General features: G+C 44.9%; 2 protein-coding genes across 4 annotated transcripts in view; one reads left to right on the top strand and one right to left on the bottom strand.

Moving 5' to 3' along the window:
* On the bottom strand, positions 1 to 11630 carry LOC114794352 (dual specificity mitogen-activated protein kinase kinase 6-like). 3 transcript variants are annotated; one of them, XM_028986855.1, is made up of 12 exons: positions 11458 to 11630; positions 5682 to 5745; positions 5479 to 5527; positions 5253 to 5366; positions 4325 to 4444; positions 4139 to 4255; positions 3501 to 3549; positions 2570 to 2697; positions 2415 to 2492; positions 2046 to 2185; positions 1902 to 1947; positions 1 to 1719 (listed from the first exon to the last, which is right to left on the bottom strand). In XM_028986855.1, the coding sequence occupies exons 1-12, from the start codon at positions 11474 to 11476 to the stop codon at positions 1642 to 1644; spliced, it is 1002 nt and encodes a 333-aa protein (XP_028842688.1). In that variant the 5' UTR covers positions 11477 to 11630; the 3' UTR covers positions 1 to 1641. The 3 variants fall into 3 exon arrangements, with proteins under 3 accessions (XP_028842688.1, XP_028842687.1, XP_028842689.1); XM_028986854.1 differs by having other exon boundaries at positions 4139 to 4444; XM_028986856.1 differs by lacking the exon at positions 11458 to 11630 and adding an exon at positions 10245 to 10381 and having other exon boundaries at positions 4139 to 4444.
* LOC114794350 (G-protein coupled receptor family C group 5 member C-like) overlaps positions 11361 to 13181 on the top strand; it is a 13498-nt gene continuing 11677 nt past the window's right edge. Inside the window, exon 1 of the mRNA XM_028986852.1 lies at positions 11361 to 11393. The gene's annotated coding sequence lies outside the window, so the exon portion shown is untranslated. The remainder of the gene's footprint in view (positions 11394 to 13181) is intronic.

The raw sequence follows: 13181 nt of genomic DNA on the forward strand, positions 1-13181 counted from the left end.
AAAAGGCAACCCCTCTGCAATGCTCTGATAAAGTGCAAAAGTTCAGCTCATTGCATCTCAAGTGCATCCCCAGTGTTCTTGGACAGGATAATGCCTTTACTGTATCTTTCAATAAATTCACAAGAAAAAAAGGGTGCCAGGGGCCATTAACTGAAAGAAAGGCAAAAAGCACATGGAGCAACGTATAATGTTCTGCATAAAAAAAGTTCAATCAACCTGCGGGGTGGCTTCCGAGGTGGATGATTTGTATTTAAAGCGGTCATTCGATCAGAACATTTGACTCACTGGTCTAATACAAAGAACGTGCAGCCGGTTGCACCTAGAAGATCAGGGAACTACTGGACGATCTCCTCCTCAACAAAAGCCTCTTTATTCAAGAATAAGACCTTTATTTCGGCTTCCACACACTTCTAATTGCAAAACGTGAAAAAGTAAAGCCTCCAGAAGCTCACAGAGACAATCCTATTTTCTTTAATCAGACGTTGAAATGGTTCTACTGATGGGCAAGATGAGCAAAAACAACGTAGAAACCGAGCAGCTTCATAATGGCATTGTAAGATGTTTGGTTATTTCACAACCAGTTTCACTTAAATTCAGTGGATGGCTGGTTGAGATCACTGAAGGCTGGTAGGTTAGCGTTCAAGGTCAAAGATCACAGAACAATAATAAAAAATAAGGCTGAATGGGCCATCCTGCCAAACTCAAACCCACTAGCATTCAGAGGATGGCTAGCAGTTTAATTATCAACCTGAATCCTGATTGGGGGAGGGGTATGACAAACGATGACCTCTGACACCAGGATGTGAGGAGGACCCATTTGGATTACTGTCTGCATAACTAGTGCAATGTGTGTATTTCCCACACGTAGGACATGTGGACAATGGACACGTGGACAATGGACCAAACCGCAGTTCCCACACTGTCCACAGTAAGTGTCAAGCAGGTCCCGGTCCCTTAATGATCCACGTGTGGCGTTTTCATGGCTCAGACTGGATTTAGCTGAGCGTGAGACCACTCCTCAACTCATGAAACAGAGAGCATTCATTTAAATCAGGGGTAAGCAGGATGTGGTTTACTAATGGCCGGGACTTAATGACCTGGCTGCAGAGGTGCCATCTCAGTAGTGGAGAACATATGCTCCTTGATATGAACACTAAGGCGTTTGGGACGGCTGTGACCTCTGACCTTTGTTTGCAGGGGACAATGAATGCAGTTGCAAAACCAAGTGAGGTAAGCAGGATCTGCAAAATTAAATGAGACTAGTTAAGGCCACACCTCTGCAAGGACCAGAACGGGATGTACGTAAACACACAGTGGGTGGTTCACAGACAGAGGTCATTAGAGCTGCCCTTATGAAGCCCCTCTTTGAGGTGGAACTTGTACGATTGACATGGAACTAAAGAGTTTCTTGTCAAGGGACCAGTCCATAAAGCTCAGAGCTGGAGGTCAGCGCAGGGGAGAGTGGGTGTAGACCTGCCCCAGTTCATAGTGCACACACTCTAAACAATTGGCGTACGTATGAAGGGGTGTGGGTCTAATCCGGGGAGTCGATCTTGTGCATGTGTCGAGAGGAGGGCCTGCGTGCTGCTTAGTTCAGTCCCTGCCGCCTTGTCCCACCGTTTTCCGTAAATCGTCTGGGCCTCAGGCGCTGAGGATGGTCTTTACAAAGCTGGCCACATCCGTCTCCTTGGAGTCATGCAGGATAAAAAAAGGCTGTTTCTGGGGGTGGGGTGTGGGGTTCGGGGGAAGTGGGGTGGGGAGGAGGTGATGCAATAGTTAGGGTGAGTGAGTCAAATTGCTCTCTTTCTGGCTGCGAAAAAGACTTTCCTTTAAACAAGTCTGACCTCTGGTGGTCATTTCAAATAAGAAATCAATTTCAGAATTATATTACAAAAACAAACCATGAGCTCTGGGTAGGCAGGCCTCTCTTGGGAATTTTTTCTCAAGCTAGAAGGAAACCCGGAAACATTCATGTAAAACGTGAAACATGAATGTAAGGGGTTCTGGACCCCTGGATCGATTCAGTGAAGTGGGCAGTGCCTCACCAATTGGAGGTGAAGTCCACAAACTCGGGGGAGAAGCGGTCGGCAGGCAGCTGGGGCGAGGGTTCATCCACCACCTGCTTGAGCTGCTGAAATGGCGTGCCCCACGAATCATACGGGAATCGCAGGATGGCCAGTTCAATCTACCATAGAAGGCACAAACGCGATCAGATGCATATTTCAGACGTTCCTGCATGGCCAAAAAAGATGCTGAGCATGCTGTAGGCATGTCCTAACATGGCGTACCGTGTTAAGATACAACCTTTTTTCCTGTGGCACAGTGATGTTTTGCAGTGAAATGCTACAAGATGTTCAACTGTAATGTTAGCTACGAGCATGTTTCATGCAGATGAGTAAAATAAAAACACTTACCAACGTGATTCCTAAACTCCAGATGTCCGATTTGACACTGTAGCCCTGCTGGTTGAGATCTGGGTTTATCCGCTCCGGCTGGAACAAAGGAACTGGGTTGCAGTAAAAGTAAACAAGGTGGACAAGGTGGCACTTCGACTGAGCTGAAAGCTCACCGCCATGTATGGCTTGCAGCCTGCGTCCATGGTCTTCGCCACTGAATCCACCAGGTAGCCGCTGATCCCGAAGTCACACATTTTCACCTGGCCTTCTGTGTTGATCAGGACATTTGATGGCTTCACATCTACAGTTTACAGAGGAGCAAACTTGTTCATACCAGAAACGCTGATTATTATACATTTCCAAACACGTATGCAAATAGGCTCTAATACACAAATTAACTTTATTAATAATGAACAATATTAGACAAATAGAATGAGCCTCAAAATTAAAATAATAACATACTAAATGCTTTGATTCATACAATTTACAGAACCTAGCAAGATATTTATAAAATCTGACAACTCATTAAATGAACAATTCTGAGAACAATATTCCATCATCAGTGCATGACAACTGCATCAGTACCAAAGTTAATGTGTATGGCTACTTGACTGAATAATATGCCTAAAAATTTAATTAAAAGCATTATCAGTAAACAGTAAGGAAAATAGACATATTTTCAAATATATTAATTATTGTATTTAGGATAGAGATTGATCAAATTCTATAACCAAAAACCAAACAAACAAAAAAAACAGGCAGTGCTTAGAAAAACACTGAACCAGAAACAATGCAAAAAATAAAACACAACAAAGATCCAGTTGTGCAGTCCAAATGCTATCGTTCTGTGCCTTTATATAATACAAACTGATAATGTTAATAACCATTTTCATACAATCCATATTAGAAACTGCAACGGAAGGCATCACTAAAAGTTGAATAGTACATGCAGCACATTATCCTGCCCGTTACAGATTAAGAAAACAGAGAGGGAGAGAGAAGGAGGGAAAACACAAAAAAAAGGATTAATCAGGATTAGTCAGAGTGGATCACGGAGAGCCAAGTAATCTCAACCAATACTCAGCTCACCATAGCTTTATTTACCTCTGTGTATCACAGACATCCTATGCAGATGTTCCAGGGCTTTGACAATCTAAGGAGAAGAGAGAGCGGGAGGAAGGAAGGAAATATTAGCCAGCAGTAATGTCTCAACAGTGAATCACACTGAACTATAAAACAAAGCTCCAGAAACATTTACATTTACATTTACAGCATTTATCAGACGCCCTTATCCAGAGCGACTTACAATCAGTATTACAGGGACAGTCCCCCCCCGGAGTAATTTAGGGTTAAGTGTCTTGCTCAGGGACACAGTGGTAGTAAGTGGGGTTTGAACCCGGGTCTTCTGGTTCATAGGCGAGTGTGTTACCCACTAGGCTACTACCACAGATTGTAGTATGTAGTATGGCGATAGGGCTGCCTGGTATCCATCAGTAAGAGGCAACTCTTAAACAACGGTGGGATGCCATTTTTTTTAACTCCATATTTCACACCACAACGGCACTAAATACATTTAACCACAATTAATTACCACAGACATCTTCTCTTCATTATTCAGTAACTATATGCTATTAATGCAATAATTCAATGGAATAAAAAAAAAAGACAGCATGGGTGACTGGGCTCAAAAATGGGTGTTAATGAGTTCACTAATGAATTAAAAAAAAAAATTTAATCCTTACCGATACAGTGATTTTCCCCAAAATGTCCTCAGGTATGGTCAAACCCTTGGCAATGACCTGCTTGTAAAACTTGTCGAGAGATGTGTCCATGAGTTCCATGCAGATCCACACATCGCCCTGCAACGCCATGAGACTGTGGGTTTTTGTGTCTGTGTATGTTATTTGCACTATGTAAAATGGACGTACTTCCCTGAAGAGCGCTCCATAGAAGGTGACCGTGTAGAAGCAGTCCACAGTCCTCATTGAGATGTCCAGGTCCATCAGCAGCCTCTTCTGTTCCTGTGAGTTCACTGTAGCCCGTATTCTCTATTAAGAGGGAAAAAAAACAAAAACAAATATCAAACCACAACTAAATACATTTGAGCTATAATATAATTGTATTACAGTACGAAGACAATCATTAAACATTTCATTTAAGGGTCAAATAAAAGTGTAAGTACAGTCAGAAAAGTCCTTAGAGTGACCATAAATCACACAATTACAGGGGTGTTAGAAAATATTGATACAGCAATATATTGCAATATTTTTGCGAATGTGATATTGTATCTATACAGGGATATGAAATATCGATTTTTTTGGTATAGAAATTTAGTCCACCGGGTGGTGCTGTCAAGCATTTTCTTTAGTGAGGTCAGCAGAGATGAGAATCAGCTTGCGACTACAACCTTCAGTCCTCTAGATGGCGCTGCACAGCTGGGCACTTTCAATTACGGCTTGGCATTTCAGGCAGAGTGAAATCGCAAGACATGACAGACCGATCACAGCATCATGTATTTCAGCTCCGTTTTTACATTTTTAGTGAGCTGAAAAATATCGCAATATGTACAGTATCTCAATATTTTGCTATATAATCGTATTGTGAGATCCTTGCCAATAAACACTCCTACATAATAACGTCACTTTGAATATGAATCTGCTTTATTAAAATGTTTTCAGCTGCAATGTCATGTGACACTGTGCCTTCCACAATTAAACAGTTCCATCACTCAATGCATCGCTCAAAGCACGTATTCATGTCTTAAATGAGAAGGGTAAAAGCAGATTTTTATTTATGATGCTGATGTCCTCTCAGTTATCCTTTTATACATGATAGGAAGCGAGGTTGACTGCTCACCTTCACAGCCATGATCAGGCCACTAGGCACATGTCGCATTTTGTGCACAACGCCGTAAGCCCCCCTTCCCAGCTCTGCAATCTGTTCCAAATCATCAGCCTTCACCACAACGTTCTGACAAGAAAAGGAAGCAGGAACATTAAAGGAAAGCAGGGAATACTTCTTGGATTTGGAAAATAAAAGTAGAAAAAAAAAAACTTGGAAAGAAAGTTCACCAGAACCATACCTTCTCTCCAATAGTCACCTCTGCCTCGGAGTTCAGATCTCTAGGAGGCCTGAGAAAAAGAAAAATGGGTAAAGACTACGGGATTATGGGATTTTGGAGGCGCTATGTAACACTGGCTGTTTTCACCAAGGTAAAGTATACTAGTTACAAGCAAAGCCAACCAAGGGAAGAAGAGGAGAAAGGAGGCGAGACTTGTGACATACGTTGCTGGTGGCTCCGGGTCTACTGGCAAAAGCTTGGGGAGCTTCTTCTTGGGTGGGTGTTTACCTGTTGAAAGATCACAGAAATAACTGTTTGATATATTTCCCTCAATTAATTATTTCTCACATTTTAATAAACATAAAAAAATATATATTTGTTTCTTTAAGTTCCCCTAAAAGAAAACAGCAGGACGATTTCTTACTTTATCCCCATAACTAGTGGTCAGAACTATGAACAAGCGTGACATGTATGTAGTACTTGTCGTGCCTTATTACTGGGGACTTCAATATAAAGTTATTACAAAAGCCATACAAGCAGTTTGAGAACTTGACGTGATGCACGGGACACAGAAAACCAGTCCCACTTGTTAAAACCAACTTCCACAATACATTTCTGTGAACTCTATAAGCAATCAGACTGAACTATTGCACCAAATATTTCAATGTATAATGGGTGTCAAAACTGTCCAAAACTTCAATAAAATAATGTTTATGCAATGCCAATATATGCAACTAAAACGACCAAGATGGTGTGATGCACGGAACAACAATGTCCCCCATCTAAAAGCTACAGCTACCTGATGCACTGTGCCTATTTGATAATAATGATATAATTGTTATGATAATAATTTGCCTTGAATTTAATTTAAAGTAGTAAAAATTTTACATCGTGAGAAGTAACCGTGTTTCAAATGTCTGCAAAACCTTCATTTTAAAAATTACTTTAAAATTAAATGATGTTCCACATTATCTGGGTATGCATCTTAAATATTAGTAATTAAAAAATATTAGTACAAGTAAAAGTGCAAACATTACAGAATTTTTTTTTCATTTCAGAGAATCGCCCAGTAGAACATGTAAGCAGTATGAAGAAAGACTTCTTGTGCTGGAATCACAAAACCCATGATCATAAATATTCATACAATACAATGCAAATTATTCATAACTTGGTGGACATCTTATTTACCCCAGATTGACTGTAGAGTTCTAACAATGCAGCCTGACCCGGTCCACCATGCTCACCATGCTACATAAAACCATTCTGATCCACCGCCCTCCTTCATCATCTATCACCCCATGGTCACACCATGGTCTTGCACCAAAAACCCATCACAACACCCTGCTATTTTCCTGCTGAAGAAAGTTCAAAATGCCCTTTATTTTAACGTAATAGGAGACAACCGCACAAATCATGATGGTGAAGAAATAAACAGATTACATAAAAGCAGAGCATTACACATCTGAACAGCTGGAACTAGTAAGAACGCTAAGAGCCCTATTTTCAAAGCACCACAAGCGGCCTGTAGGGCAAAAGAGGTCCTCAGGATTTACAGAAACAAATAAAAACAAGACATAGACACCTGGCAGTTATCTTTACTGTTGGGGGGGGATTAAATATCCCGTTATAGGTGTGTAATTATTCCTGTTGTCTAGAATATTTACTTTTTATAAATCAATATTTAAAAAATGGGATGAGGATGATTTGAGATGCAAACCCAGCGTTCCCAGATTGTTTGCCAAAACTGGCAAAACACAAAACTGCTCAGACTACTTAACATACTTAAAAGAGATTTAGATTTTTCAGCACCATTCCCCAAAAAAATGGAAAAAAATGGACTATAATCCATTAAATCTGGCAACGCTGAGCGATTATAAGCACTGTAATTAAACAATTGGTGAAACTGACTTTCTGCCATTCCTGAAGACATAACATCTCGATAAACAACACCCCAAAATATAGATGGAATGAGTCATGGAATTCCAAAAAAAATAAAAAATAAAAAAATTATATTTTTATGCAATTTCCCACTAATCAGAAGGTTGCCGGTTCGAATCCCAAGGTGCCACTGAGCAAAGCACTGTCCCCACACTCTGCTCCCCGGGCGCCTGTCATGGCTGCCCACTGCTCACTAAGGGTGATGGGTAAAAGCAGAGGACACATTTCATTGTGTGCACCATTTGCTGTGCTGTTGTGTATCACAATGACCATCATTCTCTTTATGATGTATGAAAACTGACGAAATACTGACACACCCACCCACGTTTGCGTTCTGCATGCCCGTCATACCACACTTGTCAGAAATGAATTGGGGCAACGTCCAAAACTGCCTCAGCATATTAATAACTTGCATATAAATATTATTATTAATAATAAAATATATTAATTATATAGGTATGGGGGCAATTTGACAGTTCCGCATATATCACTATTTTTCTCGTGTTGAGTTTCTGACACCCAAAACACAAACTTTAATAATGTTCTCCCTCCCACTACCACACCCACTACAGACATGCAATATAATTCAATGGATTTGATGGGTGTAAGTGAGTGCTCTCACACTCACACAAAAAGCGGTGCACAGAATGTTGTGTATGTGGCAGCGCCACTGCCGAACGGTCAGGGTGCCCATGCTGACCCATGTCCACCACCAAAAGCGCCATGTGAACACAGAACAGGCCCACAGAGCAATGGCAAAAGGTGGCCAGGTCTGATGATGTCCAGACGTTTGAGTGTGTGTCATTAACCTGGTATGTCTTCCAGACTCGCAAGCCGGCAGAGGCAGTGTGATGCTGTGGGAGTCGTTACTCTGGCACAGACCACCCGCCTACGTATCGTTGCCGACCAAGTAAAGCCATTCATGGAAACATTACTCCCCGGTGGCAGTGCCCTCAGCAGTATAATGTGCCAAGTTTCAGGTGTTGACTTGACCTCAAAGTTCTGCAGATTTCAGTCCAGTCCTCCATCGGCGCTCGACCTCAAGGTTCTGCAGAACTCAGTCCAGTCCTCCATCAGCGCTCGACCTCAAGGTTCTGCAGAGCTCAGTCCAGTCCTCCATCGGCGCTCGACCTCAAGGTTCTGCAGAGCTCAGTCCAGTCCTCCATCGGCGCTCGACCTCAAGGTTCTGCAGATTTCAGTCCAGTCCTCCATCGGCGCTCGACCTCAAGGTTCTGCAGAACTCAGTCCAGTCCTCCATTGGCGCTCGACCTCAAGGTTCTGCAGAACTCAGTCCAGTCCTCCATCGGCGCTCGACCTCAAGGTTCTGCAGAACTCAGTCCAGTCCTCCATCGGCGCTCGACCTCAAGGTTCTGCAGAACTCAGTCCAGTCCTCCATTGGCGCTCGACCTCAAGGTTCTGCAGAACTCAGTCCAGTCCTCCATCGGCGCTCGACCTCAAGGTTCTGCAGATTTCAGTCCAGTCCTCCATCGGCGCTCGACCTCAAGGTTCTGCAGAACTCAGTCCAGTCATACATCGGTGTGATGTCCATGGAGGTACCGTCTTACGACACAACCCGACTAGACTGTTAGGCCGTGTGGTGCATTTAAATAAATGACAGTCACACACATAAAGCCATGACCCGGCCAGGCCCGGCCACGAGCACCGGACAAAGAGGGAAAGGACATATAATATAAATCGCCAGATGCTTGCCTCCGTGTCACCTCCTCAGCATCTCTCTTGTGACGTTCAATAAAATCACCAACACAAATTTGCAATCAGCAAATCATACGAATTTCCTGTTTGCTGACGGTCCATTTAATGCGTGAGCTCGAGCCGGCCTGAGCCCGACTAAACTGATACTAATGGAGCACGAACCTCGGGCCACGTTTTACACAACTAGTCCCTACAGCATGCAGGATTATACAGAGTTTGGGCGTGTTCTTGGGATTTTATACAGTTAATGTTTACTAATATAATCTTGGTGACCTCACTGCAATACAATTCTCTGCCCGCCACAGGTTGGGAAAAAAGATCCACTGACTTAGAATATCTGCTCCTCATTGGTCGGTACCAGATACTATACCATACTTTCGTAATCCTATTGGATTTACTTCAACAGGTCAAGACTTTTTGCAAGTGAAAAAGGGGGACCTACTCTATATTAGGAAATATTATGCATACGGTCTTAATGTTAGGCCAATATACAACATTGGAGACTAAGCCATCATTTTATTCTTATTTTGTCCATTTAATATTCCATATTCTCCCGCTATTTTTCCCGTAGTCTGATTCAAGCAAAGTGAAACTATGCTGAGTCACATTTAACAAGCACTCGCAGACGTGAAAAACGAGCACCTGCCCTCTCTCGTAGTTTTCCTCGAATGCCCAGGAGCAGGCCGACTTTCGGTGACAGCGTCAGAGCTCTCCACATGGCAGGCGCGCCGCTTTCCGTGCAACTCAATTCTTAGAAAAGGGCCCGCTGGTCTTACTCAATTCACCGTACACAAAAAAAAAAGAAGGCCCTTCCATTCACACGATGCACACTAATCATATCATGTCACCGTAAAGTAATCCCTGGGTACACTCCTGCGCTCCGCTGCCATGACAGATGACCGCGGCTCACGCAACAGGATGTGTCTCAGGCGCAGCGCGACCTGACGAAACCCGAGCACGCCAGGGTCCAGGGACAGCGTCTTAAACGGTTCTTAATGCCAGCACGGCGAGCTGCAGTAAAACCTCCCACTGAGGCAGGTGTGTCATTTGCAGTCGTGTCCAGCACTCGCACAGTCCCGTTCGAAAGCAGAAAAAACGGAATTAACCGGATCCCGCGCGACTGTTGAGGAACGCACCTGTGCGGCGTGAACACGACGAGGGTGACTGAGGCGACACGAAAAAACACCCCGGGGTTCAGGCACCGCCAGCGACGAACGCAAACAAAGGTGGACACCACGCCTCAAAAACAGGCCATTAGTACGACAAACACAGATTGTGTAACAGCGGCGAGTGCGCAGGTTCAGACGAGGGGGAGAAGAAAAAAAAAAAAAAAAAAAAAAAAACTACACACATAACCTGCGCCCGGCCGCAAGATCAGGCCCTTACACGCAAAAACACGGCAGCGGCCTGTTACGCAGGCCTCGGCGCGCTCCTCGGCGAGGTCATCGCCCTCCCTGCGGCTGTCACTCACCCACCCAGCCTTTAATGCTGTTTCCAGCATGCAAAGCAGATAATGCAGCGAACAAACGAATAAATAGTCATTAAAATACAATAATAATAATAATAATAATGAAGTCGTGCTTCGGTTCCAGTGTGAGCGCACAGAGTTGAAACGGTGGGAGTGGAAAAGGTCACGCGTCTCCCGGCGGGGGTCTGGGGCTCCTCTGACGTCACGCGTGCGGCTCCATTCGCCAATTGTGGAAAGAATGGCAGGAATGCGTGGGAGCTGACGTCACCGGGCTCCGCTTCCCTGTCACAGTCCGGCGTCACCGACCGCGACCTTTTCTCAACTTTTGTTCCACGTTCGTATGGCCAGTTGCGTCGTCTTCTCTCTTTCTCTCCCTCTCTATATGTATAAATATGTATTTTTTGTATGCAACTGCTTGTTAACCGGCGTCGCCGTGGAGTTACGTGCGTGTTAACGTCACTCGTCCTCTCCGTGGGGGCTGCACGTTCCGGCAGGTGCGCGGCTCTCGGGCTAGTGCGGCGGCTAGCCCGCTACCAGGAGGAGGGGGAGCCCGGCATCGTGCTAGTGGCCCGTCCGTCCGTCCGGCCGGCGGGCTAACGCGGCGCGGCTAGCCGACGAGCACGCGCGCACGTGCAGACCCGGTCCGGCTCGTACAGGTCCGGCCCGGTCCGGTCCGGCCGCCGAGGCGGACTTGCAGCGAAACGAAGGCGCCTTGGGAACTTTGGCAAGAAAACAGGAAACGAAAGTGCAGTGGAAATCCGAGCAGCGGGAAGGGAAGGGTGCCGTGCACGCGCTCGAATGCACCTCAATGTTTAAAGTACGTTTTTTTTTTGTAAAACTTTTACTAAATAACACGTACCAGCTGAGGGATGAAAACTTACCTCGCCTGGACTGAGACATTTCCCCGTTGCGATGACGAGGGGGAGGGGAATCACAAAAGACTTTGCTTTCTCTCTCTCTCTCTCTCTCTCTCTCTCTCTCTCTCTCACTCACTCAGTCCATCTCCCCCTTTCGGGAGCTCAGAATGCAGCGCAGCAGCGTTGCCACTTCCTAATAATCTTCATACACACACACACACACACACACACACACACACACGCCGTGTCTCTGGCCGTCACCCGGCTTCCGCTGAACAAGATTTACGTGACTCACCAGAACCTTCCGATAGCGGCCCGAGCCGTTTCAGCAGAAAAGGCGGCGACCAGCAGCCGGTCCTCCCCGCGTTCACACCGCGCTGCCAATACACGTGCAACTCACACACAACCCAGTAAACCAGACCAGCCCAGTAAACCAGACCAGCCCAGTAAACCAGACCAACCCAGTAAACCAGACCAGCCCAGTAAACCAGACCAACCCAGTAAACCAGATCAACCCATTTAACCAGACCAGCCCAGTTAACCAGACCAGCCCAGTAAACCAGACCAACCCAGTAAACCAGATCAACCCAGTAAACCAGACCAGCCCATTTAACCAGATCAACCCATTTAACCAGACCAGCCCAGTTAACCAGACCAGCCCATTTAACCAGAACAACCCATTTAACCAGACCAACCCAGTTAACCAGACCAGCCCAGTAAACCAGACCAGCCCATCTAACCAGATCAACCCATTTAACCAGACCAACCCAGTTAACCAGATCGCGTGGTTTGGTTCCTGCGCTGCTCTGTGTGGGGTGGTGGGATGTGGCATGGGCACCAGGGCCCGTGGGCACCAGGGACCTGGCCATGCTTGGGAGAAGTCTTCCAATAGCTGTGACACCTCGCGTGTCTTATTAAGTCCAGCGTCTTCAGTTTTATTCTATAATGTAATAATAATAATAAAAAAAACATAAACAAGTACGTGCATCCAATCTTTTGACTTGAAGTGTGGATGCACGTTGTCCATATCAGCAGCAAGAACATTCAACCAGGTTTATAAAACTATGACAAATAAACATTTTGACGAGCAGGGAAGGTAACGCTGGTTTTAATTTCTATGGGAAAAGTGGTGGGACCACTATGACAGCTGTACCCCAAATTCCTGACTTACTATACACAAGATCCAGTGACAGAAACACACTTGACTTGAATGTGCTCTTCAGAATTACCTTATCTGTCACATATGTTTGTGAATATAGACACGGCATTTATCAGATTGCCTTATGCAGAGCGACTTACAACCAGTAGTTACAGGGACAGTCTCCCCCTGGAGACTCTTAGGGTTAAGTGTCTTGCTAAGGGACTCAATGGTAGTAAATAGGATTTGAACCTGGGTCTTCTGGTCCATAGGCGAGTGTGTCACCCACTAGGCTACTACCACCCCTTCAGTCCTTAAAAGTCCCTTTCAGTCCTGAACCACACCACCATTTGTAAACCCAGTCACCAACACTATACCACTACACCAACGCATTTTGTACGTTTTAATTTATTTCTCTGTACTCCGCTCAGCATCTGCTCGTTATGCTTATTACACCGCGCTATTCTAGAATGGTCTGATGTATTCCTGTAGGCCGCCACACATTGCTGATAGTCATGAGTGTGTTTTTGATTAATCGCACACCAGATGATTCATGGATGCACCAGACTGGTAGGGCAGATTGGGACTGGCATTAATGTGGGACATTTTG

This window comes from Denticeps clupeoides, chromosome 7, assembly GCF_900700375.1.
Source record: "Denticeps clupeoides chromosome 7, fDenClu1.1, whole genome shotgun sequence".
Lineage (NCBI taxonomy): Eukaryota > Metazoa > Chordata > Actinopteri > Clupeiformes > Denticipitidae > Denticeps > Denticeps clupeoides.

Bases quoted from the DNA above. Each gene is read 5' to 3' on its own strand.
- LOC114794352 (XM_028986854.1), bottom strand. The intron at 5,528-5,681 runs GTATGTCACAAG...TCTTTTTCTCAG, and splicing joins GACCCGGAGCCACCAGCAAC to GCCTCCTAGAGATCTGAACT. The intron at 4,445-5,252 runs GTGAGCAGTCAA...CCCTCTTAATAG, and splicing joins GCCTGATCATGGCTGTGAAG to AGAATACGGGCTACAGTGAA.